The 27,189-nt window shown below is 37.1% G+C and overlaps 2 protein-coding genes and 1 long non-coding RNA gene across 5 annotated transcripts in view; 2 read left to right on the top strand and 1 right to left on the bottom strand.

Annotated features, from left to right (window-relative positions):
• LOC141433483 (uncharacterized) overlaps positions 1–8,912 on the bottom strand; it is a 43,884-nt gene extending 34,972 nt beyond the window's left edge. Inside the window, exons 1-4 of one of the 2 annotated variants that reach the window (XM_074095546.1) lie at positions 8,619–8,912; positions 7,535–8,145; positions 6,821–6,878; positions 6,467–6,558 (exon numbers count right to left, since the gene is read on the bottom strand). In XM_074095546.1, the coding sequence (XP_073951647.1) occupies positions 6,467–6,558; positions 6,821–6,878; positions 7,535–8,138 (754 nt within the window). In that variant the 5' untranslated portion in view covers positions 8,139–8,145; positions 8,619–8,912. The remainder of the gene's footprint in view (positions 1–6,466; positions 6,559–6,820; positions 6,879–7,534; positions 8,146–8,618) is intronic. The other variant, XM_074095538.1, reaches the window with a different exon arrangement.
• Positions 8,913–12,274: 3,362 nt separating this feature from the next.
• Pgd (phosphogluconate dehydrogenase) lies at positions 12,275–24,914 on the top strand. Its single transcript, XM_074095527.1, has 12 exons — positions 12,275–12,405; positions 13,060–13,171; positions 13,426–13,540; positions 13,859–14,010; positions 14,824–14,916; positions 14,996–15,146; positions 15,256–15,366; positions 15,623–15,766; positions 15,845–15,999; positions 16,089–16,178; positions 23,321–23,521; positions 24,041–24,914. The coding sequence occupies exons 1-12, from the start codon at positions 12,398–12,400 to the stop codon at positions 24,158–24,160; spliced, it is 1,452 nt and encodes a 483-aa protein (XP_073951628.1). The 5' UTR covers positions 12,275–12,397; the 3' UTR covers positions 24,161–24,914.
• Positions 24,915–25,621: 707 nt separating this feature from the next.
• Positions 25,622–26,503, top strand: LOC141439296 (uncharacterized). Of its 2 annotated transcripts, none has more exons than XR_012452580.1 (2): positions 25,622–25,857; positions 26,226–26,503. It is a non-coding gene; the product is annotated as an uncharacterized lncRNA (long non-coding RNA). The 2 variants fall into 2 exon arrangements; XR_012452581.1 differs by having other exon boundaries at positions 25,622–25,861.
• The last annotated feature ends 686 nt before the right edge of the window (positions 26,504–27,189 follow it).

Genomic DNA, 27,189 nt, shown 5'->3' with positions numbered 1-27,189 from the left:
CGTTCTTGAATCTACATAGGCACGACGATGTCTGTACACGCGTCAATGTGTGCGTAAGCTGCACGGGGCTGACTATTGCAAATCCTATACCTTACTATAAGTGCTACCAATGACATTTAAAGGTACTCATATGTAGGTATGGCTTAGATATGTGCAAATAAATGTAATAGTTAATCTTATCTATTTCACGAGAGGGTATTCTGGCAAAACAGAATGTGACATTTTTTTTAAAGTTACTTACACAGGCATACTCAATGATTTCTGCTTTATTTATCTAGCAAAACCATATAAAAAATAAATATTGTGCACCTATCCGGTTCTGCCAGAATATCCTCGATTTATTTAAACCTACTTAAAATGCTCTTTCTCTGTTTGCCTATTTTAAGCATTATTATTTTCAATTACAATAGATATACGTCTACAAACTTAAAATAATCATTCGGTAGTTAGTTATTTCATATATTAATCTCGTTAAATTCAGAAATCACTATTCATTTAGAAAAAGGAAGTAGGTAGGGTACCATTACGATTTCGCGAAATGATTGCTCCCGAACTTAGTGCCGTGCGGCCGACATACATCGCGTCGCGCACCCGACTGCTTTCTAGACATGGGTAATCTCAACTCCGCGAAGTGATCTGACTCACTAGATCCAGCTCCGGTGTCGGTACCGAATCCGCTTATTGAATCCGACTCCTTTATTGACTCCGGTTCTTTCGAGCGATTATTAATTTATCTATGGCCGATCCGCCCCGGCTCGGATCGGTCGGTCAGTGTCGGCACGGTACTGCGGTGCCCCACTCGCTGACTGAACTGAAGTACAGATTCGTGAGAGAGAGAAAGATTCGTTTGTTAGTCCAAGTCCGAGTACCGAACCGAACCGACCAACCAAACATAGATAATAAGATCCAAGTCCAAGATCCGATCCGCAGGGCTACTACGAAACTCCAAAATCTAAGTTCGTGTCGTGCGGTCCCTCTGACACTTATACTATTTAATACGAGAGCGAGAGGGACGGTACGATACGAACTTCGAGTTTCGTAGTAGCCCTGCCAATCCGATCCGAGCCGAGCGAGAGCGAAAGCAGGCGGACGGAGCGAGTCAGTGTGAGTGAGCGTGACGGCGATTACGAGCGAGGCGAGCCGCTCGATCCAGTCGGAGTTAGTAACTCCGGAGTCAATAAGATTTGAAAGGAGTCATTAAGGGATTCGGATCCGCTTGAGGATCTGACTCTTTTGAATCTTCAGATCCGGATTTACCCACCTCTACTGCTTTCCTGCGGTTTTTCTGCAATCTGCGCTTGAGGGGTGGGGTAACTCGAACCGGTGCGGGGCGGAGCGTGGCCATTCTGTACGTTAGTTAGTACTATTATATATTCTGTGGTATAGACTTGAAATTTGGTATTCAAAATGTAGTTTGGGTGACAAATACAAGTACAGTCAACAAAAAGTACTGTCAGCAAGAAAAAACTTGTATTAAAAAGGATTTTTTTACCAAAAACTAAACATACCCATCCACTCCATGACTTTAAGGATTGTTTTGTTAATACTCTACTTAATACTTCAGTGTGTTAAAATAGCTGTGTTAAATACTTGTGATGTATAGTATAGATATCCTACTAATCCTACTAATCCTACTAATATTATAAATGCGAAAGTTTGTGAGTGAGTGAGTGAGTGAGTGAGTGAGTATGTTTGTTACTCTTTCACGCTGAAACGGCTGGACGGATTTGGATGAAATTTGGCGAAAAGTTAGTTTATAACCTGGATTAAAACATAGGATACTTCTTATCCCGGTATTCCCACGGGATAGGGATAAAATCTCGAAATAACAACCTCTGGGCTTAGAGTCATGAAATTTGGTATGTAGGTAATTGGACGTCTGGAATAACAGATATGTGACTTTTTGACCCGATATTCCCACGGGATACCTAGGGATAAAATCTTAAAATAACAACCGCAGGGCTAAGAGCCATGAAATTTAGTATGTAGGTAGCTGGACCTCTGGAATAACACATAGGCTACTTTTTATCCCGATATTCCCCCGGGATAGGGATAAAATCTTGAAATAATAACCACTGGGCGTAGAGTCATAAAATTTGGTATGTAGGTAGTTGAACGTCTGGAATAACACGTAAGGGACTTTTTGACTCGATATTCCTACGGGATACCTAGGGATAAAATCTCGAAATAACAACCACTGGGTTTAGAGCCATGAATTTTGGTATGTAGGTAGCTGGACCTCTGGAATAACACATAGGTTATTTTTTACCCCGATATTCCCACGGGATAGGGATAAAATTTTGAAATACTAACCGCTGGGCTTACAGTCATGAAATTTGGTATGTAGGTAGCTGGACCTCTGGAATAACACATAAGCGACTTTTTGACCCGATATTCCCACAGGATACCTAGGGATAAAATCTCGAAATAACAACCACTGGGCTTAGAGCCATGAAATTTGGTATGTAGGTAGCTGGACCTCTGGAATAACACATAATCTATTTTTACCCCGATATTCCCACGCGATAGGGATAAAATCTTGAAATATTAACCGCTGAGCTTAGAGTCATGAAATTTGGTATGTAGGATGTCTAGAAAAACACATAGACGACTTTTTGACCCGATATTACCACGGGATACCTAGGAATAAAATGTCGAAATAACAACCGCTAGGCTTAGAAGCATGAAATTTGGATGTAGGTAGCCGTATGTCTGGAATAACACATAAGTACGCTACTTTTTATCTCGATATTCCCACGGTATAGTTTTGTAACTAAGGGACCCCATACATCCCTGTATTATTATTATTATTATTATTTCGTATTTTTTTCTTTAATTGTATACTGTAGTTTTTAAGTATTTTATTTGTAATTTTATTTTGAAAAAATTACTTTCTGCCAAGTTTCTTGCGACGCATTCTTCTTGGCAATGATGGTCTTTCCGAAAGCGCTGGTAGTATAAAAAATGACGTGTAAAAGTGCCCTATTTACTGAGTAAATGATTTGAATTTGAATTTTGCATTTGAATTTGGATAGGGAAAAATTTTGAAACTTCAGCACTGGGTTTAGAGTCTTGAATTTTGTACAGTTATTCACAACACAATTTTGTAAAATCCCGAAAATTTCAATTGCAGCTACCACACCGAATAGTTTACGCGTGCGAAGCCGCGGGTAAAAGCTAGTCATTTAATAATATTGTAGATCTGTTAAAAAATATTCTTCTCAACAGAGGTATTTCCGAACCGGTGGTAGTTTTTTTTTGACATTCATAAGTGCTTGTTATAGCCTAAATTGAATAAAGATATTTTGACTTTGACTGAGTCAGTTATATTTCCATTTATTTTTCTTTCATGTTTCCTTTTTCGATATTTGAGAAAAGCACAACTTGCAAGCTCATAAAATAAAAACGTTTACCCAATACTTTGCCAGCAATTGCTTACTTCTAGCAATAATGTATTTGTTTTAGGCTAAGTTCAGATGAACTCGCGGTGACGGCGGTGTTTGAGATTGTAACAAACAAATCAATGCTGTTGTTTACATGACCTGGCGTGACCATCACGTAAACAACAGCATTGATTTGTTCCAATCTCAAACCGCGCCGAGTCAACCGCGCAGTCATCTAAACTTAGCCTAATGGTATTAAACATCGCCCCTTTCGGATTAAGTCTGTATATATTATCCACTTAGGCCCAGCACATATTTACGGTGAAACGCAACTGCAACGCAACCCTTTTTAAACTATTGGTTTGAAACCAGTGTCAATCGTTTTCCACACACGCCGCAACCACAATGTGATAAAATTATTCACAATCATTTCGGTTTTGAGAACAGACGTCTACAAAATGTCTAGTTCAAGTGATGAAGAAGTTGTGGTTCTGTATTTGTACTTATCTTCGACAAAGAAGATGGCGTAAACGAAGAAGTATGTGGATACATCCCTACATTGAGAAGAATATCGACTGCCATATGTTTGTGGCTGCCAAAGAATTACAAGAAACTGATAGAAAATTCATGGATTATTATCGTATGAGCAAAAGTCAACTTCCAACACAAATTTAATGTTTTTATCTTCATCGTCAGCCATTTTACTGCACGAAAAAGAAGCCAAGCCGATGAAACGCAAACACGAGATTCCTGCACGCCGGTTTCAATGCGACTGATTTGCAACGCGTTTCAAACCGGTTTCAAACTGGTTGCGTCATGACGTTACGTCTCAAAGGAGTCTACCTATGGCATAAACTCAAAAGTAACTAGAAGTTGCTGTTTGGTTGCAGTTGCGTTTCACCGCGTGCTGGGCCTAACTCTTTAGGTATATCACGCAACGTTATTGATGCAATTTACACTTTACCATATACATCATCATCCCAGTTCACATACGTCCCACATAAGGTGTAATATTTTAATGCCACCTGGAAGGAAAATAGTGTAAATGCTAAAGATTTAAAAGGAAAATTCACTATTTTTAAAAAGAAACAAGACTGCTTTCGAAAAAATTTGAAAATACACTTGCAATACCTTTGAACAAACTAAAATAATATATATATATATATATATATATATATATATATATATATATATATATATATAGTTAGTTAGTTAATTATAAGGATCAAATGACAAACATCCTACTAATATGAAAAACCGGCCAAGAGCATGTCAGACACGCCCGAAATAGGGTTCCGTAGCCATTACGAAATATTTTTCTAAGGATTTCGTATTTTGTACGGAATATTCCCAGTTTAGGTATATTTTATACCTTAGGCTGCTATTTACTCTTAAACTACTAATAATTCTCAAGAAAACTTAACCGTTATAGTTTTCCTTGTAAGTTTGATATACTTACTACCATCCTGAATTTTTTCTAAATTTTCCACCCACCGGTTTAGATTTTAAAGGGGGGGGGGCTCGATTTTGATTTAACGTGTGTTTTAATTTAACGTCAATGAAGACCATGATGTAATTTTAGGGAATTCCCACGAGAATTTAATAAAATCCCGGAATTTCAATTCAACTGCTGTATCTAATGATTTACCTACGCGTGCGAAGCCGCGGGTAAACGCTAGTAAGAAATAAAAATTAAAAGAAGACCGTTTAATTAAAAGTTTCACATTATTTTAACTTATACTTTTATTAATAAATCTTTTTAAATGTTTCCTTTTAAAAAGAAGGAAGGTTTCCTAATCACAAAATTTTTGTATCTTCAGTATTGGGAGATTTGGGAGTACTCTCCACCAGATGGCGCTAAAAATATCTACCCTGTATAAAGCAAGCAATTTTATGGAAAGGGTACTGAAAACTTCCTATTAAGTTACTGGCTTTGTTATACTTATTTTTCTATCGCCTATTTTTTTCAAACTTCCACTCGTGCAAAATGCTTATAACTGATGGTCAGTTTAAAAAGCCCACTAAGTTAAACAAAAGTTAATGTCAAGTATTGTTTTTATTTCTGACTAAAACCAAACGTCAAATTTTAAGGCAAAGAGAGGCGAATCATCGTATGCAAACAAAATGACAATTACACATGTTCATAAACATGTAGCTAAAATTTGATCAATAAATATCTGAACACACTTAGTAATGTAATTTAAAAAAAAACTCTACTTGGTACTCGACTGTACCAAGGGATCTATTTTTTAAATTACATTACTCGAAAATACCATTTGAAAGTGCTTCGAAATTGCTATGTAAAACTCTAAATTTAATTTAATTTTTGAATTACTGACCAGATTAATTAGAGCTATAATTTTCTACTACACATAACCAGCACATCACCACTTTCAAACGGTTCTTTTAATTCAAGTGATCTGATTTCAGAAATCGGCATTTCACAGAAACAGCGAAATTTGCAATCACTTGAGATTCGCATTCTGACTGATCATTACATCTTGCGCTTAGTTTGTTTTATTACAAGCTTATAGTTCATTTCACCTCATATATTTATTTTTTTAAGTTAATTTTGTTTCATGTGAATATCATAAAAACAAAGTAGTTTTATTCACGATGCCAGGCCTGGCCTAAAAATTTACTACTTGCCCCAATCTCTGTGCTTGATCTTGAACCAACCAATTAGAAAGCAGCAACCGCCGAAGTAGTTTGGCGTTTTTTTTTCTATTTCAAAGAAATAACGACATTTGTATTGGTTAATTCCGCTATGGATTATAAGCCATTTTTAATGCAGTTTGCCCAAATGCGTTTTTATCATGAGCCAACAAAGTCGCACATATTTTCAGCAACAAAAAAATAAATATTGCCCCTCTTAAATTTGTAATTTTTATGCCTGATGTTCTGAAAACCAATGTTATTATAATATTCGCTAAAGCTATACTGTATGCTTATTTGTATAGTAATAGTCTTGCAATTTTTATATCGCTGAGCAAAACCATGACGATATCATTTACGTATTACTAAGAAATTATTTTAAAGTGAATACTATTTTTAAATCAAAATCAAAAGTTTTAGACACTTACCAGTGCCATTAGCTTCTATTTTTCTTTTCAACTGTTGATTTCCAGAAGACACATGTGTGGGCAGGGGAGGTGGAGGCCGTGATGCATCGAAACTGTGATAAATAATAATAATGCAATCAATTACAAGAAAACAGTTATTATATTTCATAAGCACTTGCATTTATGACTGGAGATGCAGTCTCCTCCAAATATACAGGCAAATTGTTTGTGTGACAGTTTTGTTTTCAAACATAATTCTCCCTATAAAAGTAATGTGTTAGACAAAAAATGTAGTGCAAAGATAAGTCTAGTTCGACTCCAGTCATAAGTGCTTTATGTGTTATTTCTGCATTAGCATCATGTTTTATGACTTACGGTGCAGGAGGCGGTTGAGTCAAAGGAAACATAATCGGTGCATTTTGGGTTGGCATTGCTGGAAAAGGAAAACATACATTAACAACATTATAGATAATAATGATTAAGCACCCAATTTATGACTTAGATGGGTTAGTATGGGTACATACAGTTGTGGTCATATAATTAAGAACGATTTTTTATAGAGAAGAATTTTTCAAACTGACAAGTGTTACTAACTGCATGTATATTTTTGTACTTCTTTCGGTATCTTAAAACTTTTCCGTACTAGCAGTAAATTCATTTATACATATAATTGGTTAAAAAATAAATAGATAAACTTTATACATTACATCTAAACCTAGTATTACTACTTACTGGCTGGTCATATAATTAAGAACGCTGAATAGTTTATTTTTTATTCAAATTTAAATAGAATAGCAATTTTATTCTTTATTCTTAATCCCGTTTGCTCTATTCATGTGGCTGTTTCATAACGTAACTAGTTACTTCTAAGAAGGAACCACGACTACACATGACATGATTTAGTTAAAAATAATCTGGAACTTCAAATCGTTCTTAATTACATGACCACCACTGCATGTCTGAAATTACAAGATATAGAATGACCTGAGAATCACATAAAAGTTCAGAACCATAAAAAAAAAATTCAAATAGTCCATATGTGCCTAAGTCATGTTTTAATGAATGATACAAATATTGGTCACTTCTTACCAGGATAAGTTGTGGGAGAGGGACGAATCTGCTGGATGCTGACTGGCACAGGTGCAGGCGTTGGAGCCGGCGGCGGTGGTGGTTGCTGGTTTTGCGGGATAGGATGGAGTGCGGCATGGCGCGGCGGCGACACGGGCGGCGGCGGCGGCGGTGCCGTTGCCACGGGCGGCAACGCGGCTGGCGGTGGAGGCAAGGGTGGCCAAGGCGCTGGCGGGGGTTGAGTCATATATGACTCACTTATAAACATGGCTATTTGAGGAATAGTCTCAGCGTTAGTAGTAATGTTAGTTGCAGCTGCTGCCATAGCTGCGTGCCGTTCTGCTAGTACTCTAGGTACCTGCCCTGTGGCAAGAAATAAATTTTGCTCTTCTTTTGTAGCGTGTAGGTATTTACAGTTCTCCCTAGTACATCCGTTTCTATTCTGATAATCGTGGCAGAACTGTAAAATATCTTTCATCATCTCAATATCCAGCTCGTGACGAAAGATGCACTGTGTACTTTTTGTACATGTACCCCAAATATACCTTCGACAAATTTCGTCCCCACTCGGGGAATTAGCTTGCCCTGGATCTGATGATGTTGATTGTGGTTGCCGTGGGATCATGGAGTAGCTAAAACAATAATTGTTGGATGATTTAATGATTTTTCACCATTTGATACTATATTATTGAGTATTGAAATAAAAATCTGAATATGTTTTGGTGTAAATTTTGTACAGATCCAATCATTTACTTAAAAAATCAGTACGGAACAAAGAAATTATCCTGCATAAGGAGAAAATAATCTACCCTTATTGTTTGCTTTACTGTCGTGATTTCATTTTGAGAAAACCAAATCTAGAAACGCAAATTAACCAAGAAAATGATAATAAATTATGTTTAAGGTCATAGAGCAACTACACTACTAAACTTAATTAATATTTTTAAAGGAGTAGACATAGATAATCGTGCAGGTAGAACTTCACTTAGGTACCCGCAAACCGGACGAGAGGTGCTTAGAGCCAATAGCGGAAAAGAAAAATCACTCATGAATGTTGATTATTTTACATTAAATTCTATACTAAATACATTCGTACAAAACTTACCAAGTACATTCAATCTTATATGCCACCAGGGCCACTACGACACTACCCCCAACAATGTCCTGAGTACTTGGGGCACAGTTTCAACATGTCCTCAACTTTCTTAAGCCAATATTTAAAATTTTCCATTATTTATTTAGGCCATTGTCACCCTCTCCAGTTTTCATCACTCCTCCTATCCCAGCAAGACCAACATTGTCCAAAATAAACAATTAAATAAATAACACACGGATTACACCGAAAACCTAGACCAGTCCAGTGTCAGCAACAAAATGGCGGGTGACGGGTGGCGGATCGAGAAATTCGTTCGCCCGCGGCGCGTCGTACTATAAGAGCGTTTTCACATTATCCGATCCGATATCGGTATCGGACGACGATATGATATCGGGGCAAGTAAAATGAGGGCTATCGTTTTTTGTCTCACTAGATGGCGCACTGTTGCGTGAGGTTTTTAAGTATGGCTTTCAAAGTCTGTTTCAAAATCATATTTAATACAACTTAAAACCGTACCATAAAAATATCGAGCATGCCACAGTGTTCCATAGTCCCCGTTTTGTTCGAAAAAAAGGGAGGACAAAGGTTTCCGAAAGACAAAACTGTTTCAAAACACATACATTCATTGCCCCGGAACGCATATTTGCCATAATTAATTTCAGATATTGCAAAATATTCACAAAATTATTCTAATTATAAATAAACCCGCGTAACTCACCGAAAAACTATGAGATTTGACATTTCGGAGACCTCACGCTACACTAGCGCCTCTAGTGGCGAATTCATACGCGATAGCCCTCATTTATGAAATTATATGTACCTGTCTTTCACATTGTCCGGCCCGATATCGGATATCGGAGCCGACACCGATATGTTCACTCACTGCACGGCACCATCGGTCGGACGCCCGTAGGCTAGGCTGTAGCACAGAATATATAATAGTACTGACGTGCTGTAGGTAGTAGGACGATAAAGTTTGTATGTGTGCTATGCGTGTATCTTAATTAAATTGTCTCTGTGTGCGCAAAACCCGATGCGGGGCGGCCATTTTGAGTCGGCCGTATCGGAACGATTTTGTCGGAAATATGTGAAAGCAGCAGGGCTACTACGAAACTCGAAGTTCGTATCTTGCCGTCCCTCTCGCTCTCGTATTAAATAGTATAAGTGTCAGAGGGACCGCACGACACGAACTTCGAGTTTCGAGTTTCGTAGTAGCCCTGCTGCTGCACATGGTGTCGGCCGTGTCGGCCAGCGTTGCCAACCATGCGATAATTTTAAGTATGTCTTATACGATATGAAATAATAACATGGTATCGCACGACAATTTTACTGTTTTATACGATATTTTTTTAAATATTACGATATTTTTGAGAACTTAATGTGGAGTGAACAATGTGAGCATAAAAGGGAACGCACCATTCATCGATTGCTACGAAAAAGAAGAACAAGAGGGCTTATTATTTGCACACTTTTTTAAATGAAACATCGAATATATTTAAAATTGTGTGAACTTCTATACTAAAAACATAATAAATAACGCTAATAAATGTACATGAAGGTATTTTTAGTCCATTTGTGTTCGAAATATCGAGAAACGTGTGTTACAATTTGACCGTTAATTCAAACCTTAAATTAAACGGAGTATAGTGGTCTGCGGGTGGAAGACATAAAACGTAGTGGTTATATACTCTTTGACATAAACATACAAATTTAAGTAGTAGTCTTTATAAATAGTTTATTTTTAATAATAATATTTTAGGCATTCCATTCTTAACTTCGTTATTCTTTACTTCCGTCTTCCTTTTTACAAGCTTTTATTTAGATTCACCTGTCCCGTTGTCTGTTTGTCTGTAGTCAAATCTTGTAAATTAAATTTGACCAAATTCTAGTAGTCAGATTGACTTGAAATTTGGAATACTTATGTAAATCGCGTGACAATACAATAATCAAGTAGTCACATCCTGGTAGTCCAGCCAGGATCGTCTCCGCCGGATGGAACTCTACAAAAGTTAATAACATCGACTTGAAATTTGGTACGCAAATGTAGTTTGGGTGACAATGCAAGTACAGTCAACAAAAAGTACAGTCGGCAAAAAAGCTTGTATTAAAAATGTTTTTGTTATGGATAGGTTTTTCTTTATTTTTTCATAATCATAATAAAGTGTTACAAAGGAAATATACGAAAGAAGTGAACAAAAACCATTCGTGGTGTATCTGTCGCTACGTCGCTTAATATTATTTCACGTGCCCCACAGAGGCACAAGACCACTAGCATCTCATGCTGACTCAATAGATTAGTTTCTTCTATACTCAAAATAATAGGCAATCCTAAATAAACCCTACCTTTTCATATATTACATGAATACATGTACTAATGTATGTCATATATTACATAATGTATGTCATATATTACATGAATAAATGTACTGAATAAAATACGATAATTTTGTTTGTGATTTGGGTTAATTTTGGATTTGCATATTGACAGCACTGGTGTTGGCTATCGGATGTTGTCTATCGTCGTCCAATACCGATAATGGATCGGATAATGTGAAAACGCTCTAAAAATGTATTCTGTGGTCGTACTTAGAGTTGAGGTTGCCAGTACTATAAAGAGAGAGGTTCAAAGACGGTCAAGGTCAAGTCGCTTGGCTGGCTGGGCCTGAGGGACTACTACGAAATACATAAATCGAAGTTCATGTCTTACCGTCCCACTGACACTAATACCTATTCTTTAATACGAGAGTGAGAGGTACGATAAGAGCTTCGATTTTAGAAATTTCGTAGTAGCCCTTCTGGCCCTTTACTACGAAGTGCAAAATTCAAACTTCGTGTCTTGCCTTGCACCCCGCTGACGCTTATACTATTTAGAACGAAAGTGAAAGGGATGGTGTGATACGAACTTTGATTTTTGGAATTTTGTAGTAGGTCCTCTGGTAAGGCAAGATTGAACGGAATCTCTAAACTATATAGAAACGGAGCTAGTCCTAGCAGTAACATTATTCATAATCTAATTAATCAATCAGCCATTGAGACATTCATGCGTATCTATTATGACATTCGACTTCGTTCGGCTCATGTGATAAACTCGCACTCGTGTTCGATGGCCCTTATTATGATACAGTTGAACTATTTTATTCATAGCCACATTGATTAGTGAACAAACCGCGCGCAAACCACGTTGGGGGTCAATGAGGGCTATGGCGAATGAATTCGCCACTAGAGGCGCTAGTGTAGCGTGAGGTCTCCGAAATGTCAAATCTCATAGTTTTTGGGTGAGCTACGCGGGTTTATTTATAAATAGAATAATTTTGTGAATATTTTGCAATACCTGAAATTAATTATGGCAAATATGCGTTCCGGGGCAATGAATGTCTGTGTTTTGAGACAGTTTTGTCTTTCGGAAACCTTTGTCCTCCCTTTTTCCGAACAAAACAGGGACTATGCAACACTGTGGCATGCTCAATATTTTTATGGTACGGTTTTAAGGTGTATTAAATATGATTTTAATCTAAACTTTGTTTTCACGCCCGTAATAACAGACTTTGAAAGCCATACTTAAAAACCTCACGCAACAGTGCGCCATCTAGTGAGACAAAAAACGATAGCCCTCATTGGGTGGGAGTAGTCAAACGTATGGTTATATGCTCTTTGGGAGTAGTTTAAAAATCGTGACACGCATGACACTTCTGACATTCAATGAGTGATCGTGTTGCTTTGAAGTGCTGATCGGTTGGCGCAATACTTCAGCTTATTTCATTAAATTTGATTAAAAGTTTAGTACAGAAATGGCCGAGTAAGTTCTTCATTATTATTTCTTATGTAGATGTACTAAATCAACAAGTTAAGCTTGCCGGTACTTTATACTAAAGTTACATCTTTTTTCAATTGAATTCAAAGCATGACTTGGACTTTAATATCTAAAGGAATATCTACATCTACACCTTTCTTCCTTAAATTAACGGCTTGTAGTTGTTTAGTTTAACTGTGTAACATGAAGCTCGGAAGATATATATCTGCGTTATTTCGACAAAAACAAAGTAGATCTTCAAAATTTCCATTTTTACGTTTTTATCCATTTCAGGATGCTCATCAGCATTTAATGCGGTATATTTCTTGATTAATGTACTCATTTATAAAACAAACATTGACAGAAAGTTGTATCTAACTTAAATGTAGCTTAATAAGTAGAGCATTAACTTAGGCTGTTGAGCAAGGTTATTTGAAGGTGACTCTTAGGAAAATGACTAAACTAATATATTGTAATTATTGGTTATGGGCATGGTATGAGCAATACTTTTGTATATCAAACGTTACTAAATAAATTAAATAATTATAAAGTAGTGGTAATAGGCCAGAATTTTGGCAAATATCCTGAAAGGAGTACTTTTGGCTTTAAATGGAAGGATATCTTTGGATGTGCCTGTATACTTTTTTTGGTACCTTGCAGACCTAAAGCTGACATTGCCCTCATTGGGCTGGCTGTGATGGGTCAGAACCTTATCCTGAACATGGATTCAAAAGGATTTGTAGTGTGTGCATTTAACAGAACAGTAGCAAAGGTATGTTTCTCTTAAGTGATTAATAGCCTAACAGTTATTTAGTTCATTAACTTAATTTATTTATTAGTAAAGATAATAATAATATGTCTTTTTAACAATGAACAACAATTGTGATATCAATTTTCATAAGCATTTATTTGCTTAAAATAGGCTCCTTTTAAGGAAAATCATTCATTGCTTTTTCTCCTTAGTTTAAGTAATTTTTCTGTAGGTAGTTTTATATTCAGTTTTATAATAAGTATTATACTTTACAGGTTGATGAATTTCTTGCTAATGAAGCCAAAGGCACTAAAATTATTGGTGCAAAATCATTGGAAGATATGGTAGCCAAGTTAAAAAAGCCCAGAAAAGTTGTTATCTTAGTAAAAGGTAAAACAAAATCATAAAAATATAACAATATCTTTTTTCAATTAATTTGGTAACAAATTTACTTATTACAATATTAATTTGAAAAGTTTTTTTAAAGCTAGTTTTGGTGTCTCATCATAAAACAATATCTTACAAATTTACAAGATTTTATTTAACTTCACCATTATTTGTTCATTTAAAATTTTGCAAGTTAATTTTGACTCAGATTTAGTGGTCGAAATGACTTGAAATTAAGTACAATATTGTAAGTTAGATGACAAATCAAGTACCTACAGTCAGCAAAAAAGTATTAAAAATGTTCTTTTACTTTATTTCCAGCTGGTTCAGCAGTAGATGCCTTTATTTCAAACTTGGTGCCCTTGCTTGAAAAGGGTGATATAATCATTGATGGTGGCAACTCCCAGTATATGGACACTCAGCGTTGGTGCAAGGAGCTTAAACCCACTGGCATTCATTTTGTGGGCATGGGTGTAAGCGAAGTTTGAATTACTATATGCTTTCTTAGTAATGTACAGTCACCAGCATTAATATCTGCCACAGCGGAGCATGCAAAAATATCTGACACATCCTTCCGGCCCTAGAAATAGAGTCATATCAGATATTTATGCACGCTTGTTGTGTCAGATATTGGTGCTGGTGACTGTACCATCAGCCAAATAAGTGGTCTATCAATTTGTAAACCAGTTCCTACCTATCAAATGAATATGTCGCTAAAGTTAATCTTTCAAGTTGACAGACACATCTATTGGCATTATTATTTTATGACATGCAAATGATTATCAAGCCTACTATCAAACCTTATTCAAATATCTACTTGTTTCTTATTAAGTGCCTAAATGCCAAGTGTCATGGTTTCATCTTCGACAATGACGAACTTCCACTATATAAACTTTCATTCCCAACCCCTTCAAGTCATTTTTTCGAGATAAAAGATAGCCTATGTTCTTCCCAAGGTCTAGTCTATGTCTGTGCCAAATTTCATTAAAATCGGTTTAGGAGTGAAAGCGTAACAGACTGACAGACAAGAGTTACTTTCGCCTTTATATGGATTATTTTTTAAGGTCTTCCGTATAATGTATGTACTTACAGCAATTGGTTCAGTAGTTAAGGCGGGAAAGCTGAACAAAAAAAGAAACTCACTTTCGCATTTATAATATTAGCAAGGGTAGTGATTAATGTGATTATATTACATTTTATACTTCAAACCTACTGATACACATTAAGTGATGTAAATTTTGATTTGATGTAAATAGATACTGCTATAATGTAATACTTTATGACAGGTGAGCGGAGGCGAAGACGGCGCACGTTATGGGCCATCACTGATGCCGGGCGGGCATCCAGAAGCGTGGCCACACCTGAAACCCATCTTCCAGGTAGGTATATTAGCCATTCGAGAACCAAAAATTAATAAAAAAAAGTTTTTTTTTTTTAATATATTGCGGTTGTTTTCAGGCTATTTGCGCTAAAGCAAACGACGAGCCGTGCTGCGATTGGGTCGGGGAGGATGGAGCGGGACATTTCGTTAAAATGGTACATAATGGTATCGAATATGGAGACATGCAGCTCATCTGTGAAGCATATCACCTGATGAAAGATGTTCTAGGTTATTATATCTACACTATATCTGCTTCTTTATCATGCTGACCTAATCGTTACCTTACTTACACCTGGTGTACATTGCACTGTATTAACAATTTATTTTCGTTTTTCAGGAATGGAACAAGATGAAATGGCGCGTGTCTTTGAGGAATGGAACAAGGGAGAGCTTGATTCATTTCTGATTGAAATTACCAGAGACATATTGAAGTTTAAGGATGCAGATGGTAAGTGTTTGCCAAGCTTAAGGCAGATAAAGTTATTGCTGAGTAATGTTACTGACAGATAATAATTTATTCCTCCATTTTATATCTGTTTTGCTGCCTATCTATATATTACCTGTACATGTGTTATGTGTACCTTTGCAATCAGACATTTCATTGGCATTACTCAGCAATAAAAATATTGAACTTAAAACCTACAAATAACCAGTGAATGTTACTTTTATCAGTGATGCTATCATTGATTGATTTTTATATCCAGGTAAATACCTTCTGCCCAAGATACGTGACTCGGCAGGACAAAAGGGTACCGGCAAGTGGACGGGTATCAGCGCCCTCGAGTACGGAGTACCAGTCACGCTAATAGGCGAGGCTGTTTTCGCACGATGCCTCTCTGCTCTCAAAGGTCTGTTGCTACTTATATTTGTATAAATGTATTACACTTATTTTACCTCTGCAGCAACTCATAGTTAATATGTTGCAGAGGAGCGCGTCAGAGCAAGCAACACCCTGCCGGGATCATCAAAGAAGTTCAGTGGTGACAAGAAAGCATTTCTCGAACAACTGCGGCAAGCTCTCTTCGCCAGCAAAATCATTTCCTATGCACAAGGATTCATGCTACTCAGAGAGGCGGCCAAGGTATACTTTACAAATTATATTTTTTATAATGTAGTTACTCATTATATAGCTATGAAGATTTATGGATCATTTGTTTAATTCTTGTCTAGGTTCATCAGTGGAACTTGAACTACGGCAGCATTGCTCTAATGTGGCGTGGTGGCTGCATCATCAGGAGCGTGTTTTTGGGAAACATCAAGGTACGAGTATATCATTTTTTAACTGCCTTAAAAATGGAGGCGGTTATCAGTTAGTTTCGTCATATGTTTAGATTCTATTGATATAATTGAGTTTTACGGCACTTTGGTTTTTTACTGTATTGCTGTAATTTTTTTATTGGTTAATAATACATTAATAAATAAATTCCACTGCCTAAAGGCCTTGGTCGTTCTGACCCGCCACTGCCCGCCGCCCGCTGCGTCTATATGCTGTGATCGTCCAATGTTTGGGAGCGGTCGTTCTCGCCCGCCACGTGCGACGTCCACCAGCCGCCCGTGACTGCCGCCCGCTGCACGCGGCGTCTTTAGTTATTTTTCATCACACTGCAGGCTACCTTGGTTGCAACCCCCCAAATAAAACCCTCGACCTTAATGTGCTTGTCATGAAACCCGTGGTCGGTAAATGAGTCATTGCCCGTACTACTTTTCATGTCATGAAGCCCAAGGTCGGTAAATGAGTCAGTGCCCGTACTGATGGTGCTGCGCGCGCTCTTGCTGCTGGACTACATGGACCACCACATGCACACGCACGTTGCGGCGCATGCCGAGGGAGGGGGAGGGCGACGTTGCCAAGAGCACAGCCTAAGGTATCGCCAATATTTGGAAGAATGATATTTTTTCTATTACAAATATAAAATTTTACTCGCAAATGTGATGAAAAACATTGTATGTCGCACGGGCGGTACTAGAATTACGAACATCGACTCTAATAGACTCTCGTTCGAAATACCTTATTTAGCGCCCTTAAGACACAATGTACTATTGCAGAATTGCGGCGGGCTGGACGCTAGCGTTCAATATGGGAAAAAATACCAAAGTGATAGACGAACTTAACTTAAACATATTGTTCTTCTTTTTCTTTTGTTTTATTTATTTATTTATTTATTAAGGATCACCAACAGATAATACATCATACAAAAACATAAATATCGAGTAGAAGACCTTCCAGGTAGATGTTTATCTAATTATAGGTAACCACAACTAACTTCTGTTTCATCGAACATGCAAAGAAATGTTGTTGAAAGAAATGCAAAGAATTGTTTTTACCCCCGACGCAAAAAGAGGTGTGTTTATAAGCTTGACCGCTATGTGTGTCTGTCTGTGGCACCGTAGCTCTTAAACGGGTGGACCTAGTTGAATGCGGTTTTTTTCTATTTGAAACAGGTTTTTTAGCGATGGTTCTTAGACATGTTTTTCAAAATCGGTTTGGCCGTTTTCAAGATATTGAACTTTGGAAGTGACAATGTAAAAGAGGGGTGTTATAAGTTTGTCTGTGTGTCTGTATGTCTGTGTGTCTGTCTGTATGTCTGTCTGTGGCACCGTAGCTCTTAACGGGTGGACCGATTTGACTGCGGTTTTTTTATTTGAAAGCAGGTTTTCCAGCGATGGTTCTTAGACATGTTTTATCAAAATCGGTGCAGCTGTTTTTGAGATATTGAACTTTGAACTTTGTTGGTTAGGTAACAGCTTCAACATTATATAAACCCTCATCTTCTTCCTCCTGAAGCAATAAAAATGCTAGTGTTTTTTTCCATTTCACGTACACACAAGTCTCTTTGAAAACACAAAAGCTCGGAAACTGCCGCCGTTTTCAAAAAATCAAAAAAGGGCGGCGGGTCAGAGCGACCAAGGCCTTGGAGCTATATTCATGACATACCTACTCAATGTCACATAAATAAACTTTGTAAATTTTCATTGTTTAGTTCGACTTATTATTATTATTATCACGACGAAAGGAAAAAACAAACAAATTGGAAATTCCCACTTTCAAATTTGTTTGTTCTACCCCTGTGACTTCTAAATCTGTGATATCTAGAGCCTATTTACAATAAATAAAGCTAGTTCATAAACACTTGGTTCTTAAGTAGGTACTTATTTTTGAATATGTCACATCGATTCTTCCTGACGTATACTATCTGTGATTGTTATCAGACTGAAATCATTACAACTGCAAGTACTTTTTGAAAGTGATTCAGCATTAAAGTTATCATATTATTAGTATTTTAACTCTCTGAAATATAACAACATAATAAGAAATGATGTGGTACATTGTGAAAGAAATGGTGACATCTAAATGTCAAAATTACCCCTTTTATTTTACGTAAAAATAAATAAAATAAAAATAAATAAATATCACGGGACAATTCACACCAATTGACCTAGTCCCAAAGTAAGCTTAGCAAAGCTTGTGTTATGGGTACTAAGCAACGGATAAATATAATTATATAGATATAGATACATACTTAAATACATATTAAACACCCAAGACCCGAGAACAAAAATTCGTATTTTTCATACAAATATCTGCCCCGACACGGGAATCGAACCCGGGACCTGAAGCTTCGTAGTCAGGTTCTCTAACCACTAGGCCATCTGGTCGTCTAAAGAAACGTAGAAAGTGATCATAGTCTGACGGCTTCTCTACTGAATTACCTGTGCCTACTGACCAGTTATGCAACTCAATTTCAATATCATTGCATGTGACCCTAATGACATTGGCATTGTGATAACGAGGTTGTCGTACTAATCTACAATGTCAAAGTTAAATTAATGCTATCACGTGCTATTTTTTAAAGTACAGATCGTAAACTATGTTTTCTGCTTGGTTTTTATTTTTCTTACCTAACACCCAACTATTAACTTCTTATTTTTAACCTTTGATGCAAGAAGAGGGGTGTTATAAGTTTGACCGCTACATGTGTCTGTCTGTCTGTCTGTGGCACCGTAGCCCTTAAGCGGGTGGACCGATTTGAATGCAGTTTTTTATGTGAAATCAAGTTTTCTAGCGATGGTTCGTAGACATGTTTCATCAAAATCGGTTCTGCCGTTTTGAGATATTGAACTTTGAAGTGACAAAGTCGGGGTTTTCCAACTTTTTGTTGGTTAGGTTAGGTTATAGCATAAACATATTGAAATGAATTTTTACACGGACATTCTTTATACAACGTACCTAAATGAAAGGAAAAAATTTAATTATTACGAATCCCTATGAACATTTGGTTAAATCCTTAACAGGTGAAATTGTTCACGCGAGTCCATGAGCACATACCCCCTGGAGACCTAATACATGCGGATTTGAATGAAAACGATTCGGTCAACTCAACTAGAGGTGCGGGCGGGGGGAGTTGCCATCGGTTCGAAGTGCTCCGAAGTATTTCGAACCTGATCGCTAGGGTGTGCATTGTAATGACTTTATGCTTTCTATTGATATCGATAAAAAGATTTGCAAAAAGGTTTTTAAAGCAGTTGGTCTCTCAGGTAAAATATAAATGCCAACTTTGAATCTTTTTTAAGCTTAAACTAAACAAGTTAAAAAGTATAATTTTAATGGTTTGTTGAAGTTTAGTAGTATGCTTATTTTGTTATTGATTTTTAAAATGAGTTAATTTTGTATATATCTTCATCTAACTGCACGTCTTTCTTCCAATTTTTGTTTTTTAAATACTTAAATAATTTAAATGTATATTATGTAAACTCTTTATTGTACAAAAAAGAGTAACAAACAGAATTAACCGACATTGAGAAGTATGTACAAAGGTGAACTTATCCCTTTAAGAGATCTCCACCAGTCAACATTCATCATCCTCGTCATCCTCGTGTCAATTTCTTTTCTCGGCAAGAACAGCGTTGGTACAGTCACCAGCACCAATATCTGGCACAACAATAAATATTTGATACGACTCTATTTCTTGGGCCGGAAGGACGTGTCAGATATGTTTGCACGCTCCGCTGTGGCAGATAATAATGCTGGTGACTGTACTGCACACTTCATTAGCCGCCACTTCTTGTTTGTCTTCAAAAAACAATCCTCAGTAAAATGTTTCGAGCACATGACGCTATATTTTGACGGAAACCAATTTTCGGTTTTTGCAACGTTTATCCATTTGTTTTTCATATTACCGTCTTTGTTAAATCTATAGGGAAAAATATAACATGGTTTAAATTCAATTACGTTATGCCTATCCAATACAGATACCCAAATAATGAATTATAATTAACTAGCTTTTGCCCGCGGCTTCGCCCGCGTCGAATTCCCTCGGGAACTGCATTTTTCCGGGATAAAAAGCAGCCTTATGTCACTCTCTGGCTCATAAACTATCTCTATGCCAAAAATCACGTCGATCCGTCGCTCCGTTTCGTTTGATGTGAAAAACGGACAAACACATGTGTGTTGCATTTATAATATTAGTATGGATATCATGGAATATTATATTACTAATAGTAATAAAAAAAATAGCATCCACGAAAAAAATCGGATATCAATACATACAATAATCATTTAGTGGATTATTATTATCGAAAATACGAAATAAATGCACCGCACCAGACTAGTCATTGGCGTCACGAGACTAATTACGATAATGAGAGATAGACATATACATGATTGCAGTGAGAATCAAAAAGATGGGGGCTGGACACGAGACGGACCCGTCAAGTCTAACTTGACCCGCGTTGCAACTTATGAAATTTTTGTAAATATTGTGGTTAAATAAAGAAATGGACTTACCGATGAAAAGTAATATTGTTTGTTGTTGCATTATAATTTTACTATTGTTTCCGCACCAAAGCGGTAACGTTTCGTGTGCTCTGCCCCTATTTGGGGATAGGCATGGGTCATTACGTGATTTGAGCGAAACGAAACGAAAGAATCACGTCACTGGTTACTAAAACCAGTGATTTTAGTAACCAGTTTCTTACGTACGCGGTGCGGTGACGCGTTTTGTGACGGTCACTGTAACTGAGTATTTAACGTACCTACTAATAACGGAAGCTATTGAGCTATGACGTTATTTATCACAAGCGTGATTTTTGGCTCTAGTCATATGAATTACTTCATGATGGCTAATTTAAACTTTGAGTTCTGTAACTGTAACTGATACTTTATAATATTTATTAATTAATATAGTAGGATTCTTCCTTCAACCTAATTTATACCTTACTGCAATACAAATAATATTTAAATTCATGTAAGGCGCCAACCAAACTCTTACAGCGGTAAGGGTAAGCCGCTATAATTTTTACTCCATTCCATGCTATTCGTTCCGTTCGTTACGTCTATAACGCTGAAACGAAAATCGCATCACCACAAACAAAGTAACTCGTTATTAAAATCACCACTTGTCGCAAGAGTGAAACGTGAAACCATGCCATTCGTTTCGTTCCGTTCGTGACGTCTATGAGGTTGAAACGAAACTCGTATCACCGCAAAAGAAGCTCGTTACAAAAATCACCACTTTGTCGCTTGACGTGAAACCAGTGATTCGGTGACTCGTCGCGTCACTGGTTACTGTAACTGGTGACGTTAAATAATGTCCACCTCTATTTGGCGATACAGGCGTGCGTGCGTGCGTGCGTGCGTGCGTGCGTGTGTGCGTGTGTGTTTGCAAACTTAAATCGTTAGTTGTGAACTCGCACATGACATGTCGTCAGATTTATAATCAAACTAGCTTTTGCCCGCGGTTTCGCTCGCGTTAAGTTTGGGGTAACATAATCTATGTTCTACGAATCTTTTTTTCGTGTTTTGATTGATTTTTCGGAGGATTACCTATATGGAAATACAAATACACACAGACGTTTCAGACAGATGGTGCAAATTTTCGTATTAAAAATCCACCTACATAATCATAATTCATACCAACTTTGAACTCCTGTTTCACAGATTCAGGAGTATAATTCTGGTAAAAACGTTAAAGTGCCTATATAATATACGAATTCCCGCTAGATAAGAATTAGTAACTACTATAGAAAGCTACACTCTCAGAATACACTGTTTTTAATTATTATTATTTTCACCTTTATAGCTATTTCAGTCTTATAAAAAATCACGTATCAAAGCTATCAACCTATCAGGAGTTCCCTCATGAGCAGACGACCTTGGCTATAGCATCAGGTGGTGTCTATCATATAAGTAAATGAATTGTCATAGAAAGAAATTGAATAATCTTGCGAAGTTTCTTGTGTGTGCCATTAACTTTTGAGTTCGTTCCTGCTGAGACGATTCTAGTCGGACTACCTGCATGTCACTGCCAGATTATTGTATTGTCACCGTCATTAGGTTTATTAGTTTAGCTTGTGTTTTTAAAATACTCTTTAAACGTTTTATCCCGTGGGAATGTTGGAAAATCTTGAAACAGTTTTTACCCGTTAGTGTTACTCACCTGCATGCCAAATTTGTGGTCTCATATTTATAATTACGGAGTTAAGGCCGCTTTGAAGCGAAAATATAAGTCCCAATTATTGCCTATCCCGTCGGAATTTCGAAAAATCCTTTTTTAGTGTACCTACCTCTAAGATTCTCTAGAAATATATTTTTCAAATATCAAGTCCCTAAATCAGCTTGTTTGCTTTATTCCTTATCTCGTGGGAATATCGGTAAATTCTGAAAATCGTTTTTAGCTGTTAGTATTAGCTACTTGCATGCCAAATTTGAAGTCTCTTGTAATAATAGTTACGGAAATAGCGCCATTTTAAAGTGAAAATGTAAATCCCATTTATTCCCTATCCCGTGGGAATTTTGAAAAATCCCTTAGTGTATCTCTATTTCACTTAAGGTATATATGTATGCCAAATTTCAAGCATTTAACTTCAGCGGTTTGGGCTGTGCGTTGATATATCAGTCAGTCAGGACTTTGAATTTTAATTATATATATATAGATAAATTAAATGAAAAATTTAGTACTATAATAAAACAGTAGAAAGAAAAATAAGTCTACAATACACATTTGACAAAACTACTCTTAACATTATACTTTGTAGAATGTTTTGCCCGTCCATCTGTTTTGCCACGCTATCTGGGAAAATTCTGAACGGATTTTCATGTCGGTATCAATCTACTTAGATTTAAACTTAGCCTTGAGCAACATGTGGAACAAGACAAACTTCCTATGGAAACTGGAAAGTATGTTGACCTATGCAAAGAGGCACTTTCCAGGCATGTGCGACAAGACATACACGCGCTACAATAAAATTGCGCAAACGCAATTTGTCTCAATCCACGACATCATTTTTGAGAATTCCCTTGAGAACTTTGTAAAATCCCGATATTTCAAACTCAACTTGTGGATGTACCTAATTGTTTACGTGTACAAAGTACATACATTAGTGCTTATGAAATTTTTGTTCAGGATGCTTTCACGAAGAACCCTCAGCTGGCGAACCTGCTTCTGGACCCTTACTTCACGAAGCACATCGGTGCAGCGCAGGAGTCGCTGCGGCAGGTGGTGGCGCAGACGGCGCTCGTGGGCGTCCCCGCGCCGGCCTTCAGCGCCGCGCTTGCTTTCTATGACGGTTACCGCTCTGCCGTGCTTCCCGCCAACCTACTACAGGTAAAATTCGAGACTACTAAGAGAATTTGCTTCTGATTGGTTATTTGACGCAAAGTATTTCGTTATCTGGTGCTTCTCTTTGTCGTCCTATTTAAATTTGATCGAGATCTGATCTTATGAGTTATCCTCAGTAATACGAACAGTTGCCATTACGCTATTGGCTATATTAGTTACTTCACTGAAAATCGAGAAAAAAAAACCTAACAAAAAATTAAAAAGATTCCAAAAAAAAAAAACCACTTTCATGTCGGTACCTCAGCATGAGCCAGCAGAATTTATAGAATCTTAATGTATAATCTGTTCAATTTTCTGTTATATTTTTTTACGTATAAGATCCGTGTCAGATACAGAAAAAAGACCAGAAAATAATCGTGGGTCAAATATATCGAAATTCATTAATTAATTAGACATGTTACTTAGAATGACGTGCCTATTACCAAAAACTCAATTAATTAAAAAGTCTCATTGTTAAATATAACCCTGTACAATTTAATAACTCGTTTCTAAATGTTATTTCAGGCCCAAAGAGACTACTTCGGCGCTCACACTTATGAGCTGGCATCCAAACCGGGCGAGTACATCCACACCAACTGGACCGGCCACGGCGGCAATGTCTCCGCTTCCACCTACACCACGTAAATGAGGCAACCACAAAATGCTTCAATAACATAACACTCTTCTCTACTTCATTAGTTCCTCCACGTTGAATATAATATATCGGTAAACACTTCAGGCTAAAAAAAGTTATTTATTTTTTATAGCATGTATGTAGGTTGATTTATAGCATGTATGTAGGTAAGTACAATGTAATTTAATCCATGTTTGCAGATTTTTATTGTATTTTGATAATTTTTTGCAAGTACTTATGTACTTAAATATCATCATCTGAGGCATTACAGCCGCGTGTGGGCCTTAGCCTGGTCCAGTAAATCTAAATATACTAATATACCTACTTAAATATACCTGTTATTTAATTAAGATAAGAATCAAAAATCGTAATCAAACATTTTTTATAAGGATATACTATAAAGAAGAGTTCTCAAATTTGTATTTAGTACAATTATTTTTTCTAACTACCACACCCAACCAACAGTCGTCTTTAATATTAAATAAGCTAATTGATTTATCTGAATATGGCAGTTAGAGTGTGAGTGTTGCATTAATTACATACCCACTGTGTAGGTATATTAAATAAATACCATTCCCATTGAACATTCCGCTGTGTCACAATTCTGGCACGTTACGAGGTGATTGGTCGGTATTACTTGATGTTAAATAAAATCACGGTGATTGATATTTTTTTTAAAGTTGTATTTTTAAATTATTGAGTTATTAGCTTAAAAAGTGATATGGTGCTTTCTATATTTGCATGTTTTTGAATAAATATATTTTATTATTATATAAAAGTTTTATTAAAGCCTTATAGCCAGTAAAGATTAGTGTTATACGGAAAAAATATTCTTATTTTCTCATTTAAAGCCGATCCACAGGTTTCAACATTTTCACATTGAAAATGATTTGGATCCGAAACAGCAGATATTTTTGCCAAAGAAGAAATACCTGCTACGTTTCGAATCCACATCATCAAAATGACTAATTTAAATTTAATAATGAGGTCTTATTTTCTAACGCACTCTGAATCACATTCGTTTTTACTACTTCTTCTGTCACATTGTGTATGATGTGGGTAGAAAGAGATATTATAATAAATACGATCAGTAGCGCTCACGCGTTACGCTGCGGCTCCACTGAGGCGGAGACGGAGTGGAGCAGAGCTGTGAAAAGAGTTGTGATTCCTTACACACGTCTCCTCTCCGCTCCGCTCGTCTCATCTTGACTGTTTCCATTGAAGCGGTGTGGAGACTATGTGGATTTCAACCAATATGATTGGTCGATTCCTACACGTCTCCTCTACGCTTCGCTCGTCTCCTCTTAACTGTTTCCATTGAAATGGTGCGGAGACGAGATGTGGATTTGAACGAATATGATTGGTTGATCCCTACACGTCTCCTCTCCGCTCCGCTCGTCTCCGCCTCAGTGGAGCCGCAGCCTTAGAAAACACGGACTCTGGAAACACGTATACTACCTCTTTTAATTTTATTTAAATCGTAAAAAATCTATACCTATCAGATAGTACCTACATAAACAATGTAGAATTTTTGCTTGTGTCAAATAACGTCTGCCTGTCACGATGACTGAATTTAAAACAACTCTTCGATTTTGATTCCATGAAATAAAATGAAAATTTTGTGTTTTCTTCGTGTTGAAAGCTGTGCTTGGCACAGTTTATAACCATCGTGGAGTTATATCGTGAATATGAACACAGTTTTTACGAGGCAAGTATGTAATTTATAACCTTGTTGGATTTAGTTCGATAGATGTTGCGAGTCATGCTCTTGTAGCCTCAGTAATATACCTAGTGCCATCCACGAAGCCGCGTGATTTTGTCAAAATTAGACATAATGACAATCAGAACCACCTTCACGCGTCATCGTGTGTGACTACCTATAATGGTAACTAGCAGTTGGTCGCGACTTCGTTTGCGTATTTCATAATAAATATGGGCTATATTCCACTGCACCATGAACTCGACTTCTGTATGCTTTTCAATGTGTCTGCTAGTCACAGATAGTAGCCTCCCTGGATCAGATCGCGACGATGTGGCAGCGGAAGCATATGAAGTGAATTATCTATTTGTTTACAGGCTCTCCAGTCGTCGGATGGGCTAAAATGGTATATGGATTAATTCTAGTGACAGTGCTCTTAGTGATGTGGGCTCCCTGCATCAGACAGGGGATGTGGACTAATCCGACGCCGGTGTATGCCAGAGACCGCAAAAACAGACTATTTCGAATAACACCAACAGGATACTGTTGTGATAACCGATGCATGAATTATTAGGTTGTAGTTATCCATCCATACAGCAATGTATTTGTCTTCGTCATTATAGAATAAAATCGTTAAGATGTGATTAGTTGCCTACATAGATGTATTATTTTACTTTGCAAACATGGTGTGAAAATTCCAGTCGAACTATCACTTACCTACCATTCGATAAATTTACAGACGAGTTTATAAACTTGTGAGCAAAATTTTGATCAAAAATATCTGAACACGACTATTGTTAACGTCGTAGAAGCGTGTTCAGATATTTTTGATCAAAGTTTTGCTCACAAGCTTATGAACTCGATTACGCCACTAGTTACGTAGGTACAATTGAAGAAACAGAATGACGTAGGTACGAGGGTCGAGGGTATATTATATGTATTAAACGAGGTAGATTATGTGTTTATTAGTCCACCGAAAATGAAGCGTAAAAAAAGGCACCGAATTGGAGTCCAGCAGCTTCATGCGACGTCGATGAAAATGAAAACCGTGTTTTTCATGACGGGAGCAAAAAAGACAGTGTCGTATACTTACTGCCGCGTTGGGTGGGAGCATGATTTTAGGTTGTTAAGTGAGCATTTTCGCTGCAAATCCATATTAACGCTCATGCATCTGCCGATAATATGCGGTTAATTTCATCGACTTATGATAGTGCAACATTTAAGGCCGTCCCACTTCAACGCCACCGCACAAATCTACTTATCTAAAGGTGCGTACCGACTTCACGCGGCCGCCGCGCGAGCAGTGTTGAACCGCGGCAAACCTGTGTTTTGTTCGAGCTG

This window comes from Choristoneura fumiferana, chromosome Z (genome assembly GCF_025370935.1).
Source record: "Choristoneura fumiferana chromosome Z, NRCan_CFum_1, whole genome shotgun sequence".
NCBI classification, from domain to species: domain Eukaryota; kingdom Metazoa; phylum Arthropoda; class Insecta; order Lepidoptera; family Tortricidae; genus Choristoneura; species Choristoneura fumiferana.
This window is presented reverse-complemented; position numbering and strand designations above follow the sequence as displayed.